Source organism: Morone saxatilis, unplaced genomic scaffold, assembly GCF_004916995.1.
Source record: "Morone saxatilis isolate NCDOM2014 unplaced genomic scaffold, NCSU_SB_2.0 Contig12, whole genome shotgun sequence".
Lineage (NCBI taxonomy): Eukaryota > Metazoa > Chordata > Actinopteri > Moronidae > Morone > Morone saxatilis.
The window spans coordinates 2490237-2496140 of NW_023339674.1; the positions used below are offsets into that span (position 1 = coordinate 2490237).

The window sequence follows — 5904 nt, forward strand, 5'->3', positions numbered from 1 at the left end:
TCTTTCAATGAACAAATACTCTCTAATAAATAACTGATGCTAACTTCTACATGCCCACCCCCTTAGCTGCCAGTACTTCCTCAAAGAACACCGACTGGTCCGGTACCACATAGATTGGCCACAAACGCATAGACAACACATATCAGTATCTCCACAGTATCTTTCTGCAATAATCCAAAATCCCATTGGCTTCTCGTCCAAGGAACCAGGGGTGATGCCAACTTCCGGGTTTGCCTAGAAAAATACGTCCTCCCTGCAGCACTCAGTTGGAAACAACCTCCATCTGTCCTTGATCCTGTCTAAAGCTGTCATTTATTCATCTGACTCATTTTAACACTCACTCTGCTCTCCCCCACCAGTATAGGGCCTGGTGGAAGGATCGATATGGGAAGAAGAACTCGTTTAATGACGATGAGGAGGTGAAAACCCTTTTAACTCAGAAGTCTAACAGCAGCAGCAAGACCATAACGACCAGCATCCCTCCTGCACTGGGCACCAGTGGCACCTGAGAGAACGTCTTCCCGTCAGTCTCGTTTTTTCCTTGAACTCAAGCAGCCGAGGACTGTGAGCTTCTGCCTGGACCATTAAACCCTCCGAGACCAGACCAGCTGCCTTCATCGTCAATCCTGCAGATAAAAAAGCCACAGCAGGGGTCTGCTTTCGTTTTATCGATACAATATGTTGAATCTCATGTTTGCAGAAGTAGTCATGTGACGAGAGGGGGTTTTTATGTCATTATCTCAGTCCCCCTCATCATGTCATGTCCTTGCTTCTAACTGTCAAAACAACATGCAAGGGCAGTCAAGCACAACACCAACGAAATATGTACATACAGTCCACAGTGTGAACACACATTTAGCTGTGTGCACTCCCCGTCAGTTATGTTATGCTGTGTCCTCTACTTGAAATATGAGTATTACTTTCTGTAGACACCGTGGAAGCTGAAGAAACGCTGTATCTTCCAGTAACACAGGGCCAGAAGCAGTATTTATACATTTATAACTGTTTTATTCCTTTATTGAACATATTATTGTTGAATTATATTATTTTTGTTTTAATGTCATCAGCTTGTGGAGTTCATGATTCACACTGACATTTATTTTACACATGTGAATTAGCATTTTATTTAATTAAATACCCATTAAAGTGAGACTTAATTTGTCAGGTGAATGTTTCTTTATCTATCTAGAGCAGGAAAAAGACTGGAAAGTAAAAAATACATAATGCTGCTACACTAAATGTGTAAATGTACATAGACTTTCTTTTCAATTACTGGATATTTAAGACATTTCAGACTTTTATAAAATATTCAAACAAATCAAAAGAGGGGAAAAAACTTTGGTTGAGTTGGTCACAACTGGTCAGTGGAAGAAGTTTAGTTCCTTTACTTACATAAAAGTAACAATACAAAAAGTATCTCTTAACTTTTTTGAAGATGTTTATTCATATTAACTTTTTTGTGATTGTTGTTGATGTTAGTGCATTAAAGCTGCTACATGAATAAAGTTATTAGTAAAAGTACCTTAAAATTGTTCTTAAGCACAAAACCCTACTATTTCATGTAGTTTTTGGTTTTTAATAACTTGTACTTATAGGTAGATCCCACCACAGCAGCTGGTGACAGATATCAGAAGTAATCTATTTTAAGGGGTCACAATCCAAAGAGGAGTGGAAGAATCATAGTAACTAAGTACATTTACTCAAGTACTTTCCTTACAGTAAGTACAATTGTGAGGTATCTGTACTTTACTCAGTATTTCTATTTTATGCCACTTTATTTTCACTGCTATTTATCTGACAGGAACACTTTACAGGTGGAGATTTTAAGAAGAAAAAACATGTTTCAGTTTATGAAATATGACATAATGATGTTGTTAAAGCACAACAGAATATGAGCTCCACCTCAGCAAACAATTAAAGAACAGCTTTAATGCATCAGTCCAAAAATATTTACATTACACTGAGAGAAATGTTGTGCTTTGTATTCCACTGCAACTAAATGTACTAATTACTTTACAGATTAAGATTTTATACTAAAATTCTTCATAATAATGTGATGCTCCGATTTACAGGTTAATGCACTTTATTCCAACACTGACAGCAGCCAGTACTGCAGATACAATACTTTGAGTACAATCTGTACCTTAATTCAAGGTGTTGAATGCAGGACAGGATACGGATCTTCCATCGCTGCCACAAAGGTCGTAAATGACTGATTTAGAGCGTTAAAGTGAGTTTTGTATATTGAACTTTTAATAAACTCATATTTGTAAGGCTCCTCTGTAGACACTGTGCTCAGTCTCCGGCCTGTTTACTGCGTTAGTCTCTCTGTAAGGGGCATTCTATACAAATATGACACACAGTTTATAATAATCTTATCTGGTAGGCTGTTCCTGTCGCTACAGCTGTTCAAATCTTCCACTGGGAACAAACTTGCGCTGATGTGTGTATGTTTTTTGCGCAGCGCTGCCACTGCTGGACCACTCTATAGTTTATTTTTCGTAAAGCTTTATCATTTCAAAGAATTGTTTTTGTCTCCGTCCCAACATTTTCCACGCGTGCGGGTGTGTGACACTTGTGACTGACGCCGGCAGGGTTTCCCCCGGTGTCTTACTGGAGATCGGCCGCTGTGCGCGCTCTGATAAGCTTCACAGGAGAGAGAGAGAGAGGCAGGCGGCGCGCAGCAGCAGCAGGTGCGTCCTCCTCAGCATCCCCCGGCTGTCTCCGCCCTCCCGCGGTTCGCTATAGGCTGGAGGATTTAAGCGGGCCCGCCGTAAGGATGTGAGCTTTCGGAGACTGATTGATTTCAAAAGTTGACGGGTTTCGAGTTTCACAGGTAAGACCGGCTCGGTACTCTTCCAGGGCGCACATATTAAGTTAGTCTGCGTGGGAGACCAACCAAAGGGGGGGAGGCAAAACCTTTTATTGAGTTTTACTGATCGACTCACCCTTCTCTGCTACTCTTCCACTACTTTCAGAACACCTATCGGCACATTGCACTGCATTACAGTGGAGTTGTTGCATGCGTCTGTTTGGGCAGAGATGAACGCAGAGTTGGATTACGGAGGCTCCGGGAGCAGCGGGAACGGAAAGCTGCGCCAGTGGCTCATCGAGCAGGTGGACTGCGGTAAATACCCCGGTCTGGTGTGGGAGAACGACGAGAAGACCATCTTCAGGATACCGTGGAAACACGCCGGGAAACAGGACTACAACCGGGATGAGGATGCCGCGCTTTTCAAGGTAAAACCCCCGCATCCTCCGGTGCCTCCGGTGCCTCCGGTGCCGGTCCAGCCGGAGAGAAACGTGCAACTTTCAGAATAAAAGTGAGCAAATAAGCTGAGACACACATCGTTTCAGACGCCTTTAAAGAGGATTCAAAGTGATAGAAAGGGAACAAATACGAGAAATATTACGGTTTATATTTATTTTTCATCAATATGATGCGTTTCACAAAGTAGCCTATTTAATAAATAAATGATCAGTTCGAGTTTGGATGTCTTCTTTTAATCTCTAATGTATTGTGTTAGGCACTTTGCATTGATTTGTGTGCAATATAAGACTGCAACGACTCTTTATTGATTAGTCTGCCGATTACTTAAAACTTAATATTTGGTCTAAATAGTTAAAGAAATGTCCGACACAAGTTTCCAGAGCCAAAGAGGACTTCTTTAAAAATCCGATTTGTTTAATGTGATATATATTGTAAGTTTAATATGATATGAGACATTTTCACATTTGAAGCGCTTGGATTTTTTTTTGTTTCCTTAATAGACTAATAGTTTTAGCTCTATAACTCATATAATAAATAATAAATGATATAATAAACTCTCCCTGTCTCGAGAGAACGCCTACTACCTCGAAAGTCTCACTTCTGCAGACTGTGCAATGCTGGAGTTTGGAGAGCTCATCCTCCCATCGCTGAGCTTTATCTTTGGGTTTTATATTAATAACGTTTTTACCGGTGACCTGTGTGCAGGCCTGGGCGCTGTTCAAAGGCAAGTATCGGGAGGGGATCGACAAGCCGGACCCGCCGACCTGGAAGACTCGCCTCCGCTGCGCCCTCAACAAGAGCAATGACTTTGAGGAACTTGTGGAGAGAAGCCAGTTGGACATCTCAGACCCGTACAAAGTCTACCGCATCATCCCCGAGGGCGCCAAGAAAAGTCAGTCCCACCCCACACACCTCATGTATGAGCACAGCACGAGTTAAAAGACAAGGCAGCACACAGATTAGAGTCTTTGGAGTAAACCAAAGTGGGTGTTTGAGTTTAGCTGTTGGAAATTCTTTGAACACACATCAGGTTGATTGATAAAGGTCGATGACTCCTCATTCACCACCAGTGAAGGTCATGCTGTGAGATTTGGATTTTTTCTGTGTTTAGAGTTCGTTTATTCATATTTCTGTTCTTTGTCTTGCATTTTAGGACCCCGGCAGGAGGACAGTCCCCTGAGTCCAATGAGCTATCAGGTGCACCCCTCCTATCCTGCCCTGCAGACTCAGGTGATTTTCATGCACATGAAAATGAGTTGGGGGGGCTTAAGAGAGACCGAGAGTTTGCCGGGGAGGTTGAATGTGAAACAGAAATGAGCAAGCACACTGTACCATGCATGACTGACCTCTGACACAGCAGAAGCCAAGTGCACCCTTCAGGTTTATGAGCTGCATGCAACCAAAGTCTGAGTGATGCTGCCTTCAGGTGCACAGGACCAGGAGAGTGTTTGTGTTGTTCAAGTTAAAGTGATGTGACATTTTAGGTGTTGCAAATCATATAATAACCAGGTAAATAACAAGTGCTTTGTAATTTATTAGACGCAAGTTATTTCTGTTAGTTATTAGTCGCCAAAAATATTACTTTAATTTTACTGTTTGATTTTTTTATTTTAGCTTATTTTAGCTTAAAAGTTGTTGTTGAGAGCCACAAACACTGTCAGGACTATAATTCTGGTGGACAAATAATAGTTTTTATTTTTTTTATTACTGTTTATATTTTATTTGAGCTAAAAATAGTCACATTTTAACATAGTGAGTCTAAAAATATGCTTTACTAATTACTAACAATATAATAAATCTGACAATCCTACAGTGGAGCTCCATTGACGCTCCTAAAAAAGGATTTTCAAATAAAACGTTAATCACAGAAAAAGTTGCATCACCATATCTGAACCTTCAGGTTGTTGACTTTGCATGTTGAGCTGATTGATTGTGTCTCTGTCTGCAGATGTCTTCGTACATGCCCACACCAGAATGTGGCTGGAGAGATTTCTGCCAGGAGCCGACTGCCCTGTCTGAGTTGCCCTTCAGTCAGTGTCCCTGTCCCCCCCGCAGCCTGCAATGGCAGGGCCCGTCCATGGAGAATGGTACGGCACTCAATATTCATGTACAAGCAATAGCATCTTTGGTAGTTTGCACACATAAATGATTTTCTGTGCTTGTGTTGAGCTCCTGTTTGCTCCCGTGTGTGCAGGATACCAGCTCAGAGCCTCAATTTACTCGTACGGTCCTCCTGACAGCCAGGCCTCGCCGTTCCCACTGGACGCCAGCATCAGATCAGCGGAAGCGCTCTCAGGTAAACAAACACTTTCATTTCACTTTTTTTTTTTTACTGTATGCAGTGGAATCAGAAAGGGAAGGGGGGGAGGAGGTGGGGAGGGAGGTACTGTGTCGCTCATGACTCAACTGAGCTTTGAATGTGATTTTAACCAAAAAACTTTTAAATAAAGCCATGGATTAAAACCAGATTGTGAATACATCTTTACATAATGTATAAACATTAACAACATGTCTTAAACCTGCATGCTTTCTAATGGCCAGCAGGGGGCAGCTCAATGGGCTGCAAAAAAGTCAGATAGAACTGAGTCCTATGGGAAAATGGCCCTATATCTCAGTTGATTTATGAGCTCAGT

The 5904-nt window shown here is 41.8% G+C and overlaps 2 protein-coding genes across 4 annotated transcripts in view; both read left to right on the forward strand.

The window, feature by feature from the left end:
- Nucleotides 1–2276, forward strand: part of LOC118321847 (dual specificity protein phosphatase 22-B-like) — a 13648-nt gene extending 11372 nt beyond the window's left edge. The window contains exon 7 of one of the 2 annotated variants that reach the window (XM_035653379.1): nucleotides 365–2276. In XM_035653379.1, coding sequence (XP_035509272.1) covers nucleotides 365–406 — 42 coding nt within the window. In that variant the 3' untranslated portion in view covers nucleotides 407–2276. Of the gene's footprint in view, nucleotides 1–359 lie in introns of both variants that reach the window. The other variant, XM_035653378.1, reaches the window with a different exon arrangement.
- Nucleotides 2277–2703: 427 nt separating this feature from the next.
- The window catches only part of irf4l (interferon regulatory factor 4 like), a 7988-nt gene continuing 4787 nt past the window's right edge, over nucleotides 2704–5904 (forward strand). The window contains exons 1-6 of one of the 2 annotated variants that reach the window (XM_035653380.1): nucleotides 2704–2836; nucleotides 2979–3240; nucleotides 3977–4163; nucleotides 4425–4501; nucleotides 5220–5358; nucleotides 5466–5567. In XM_035653380.1, the coding sequence (XP_035509273.1) occupies nucleotides 3043–3240; nucleotides 3977–4163; nucleotides 4425–4501; nucleotides 5220–5358; nucleotides 5466–5567 (703 nt within the window). In that variant the 5' untranslated portion in view covers nucleotides 2704–2836; nucleotides 2979–3042. The other variant, XM_035653381.1, reaches the window with a different exon arrangement.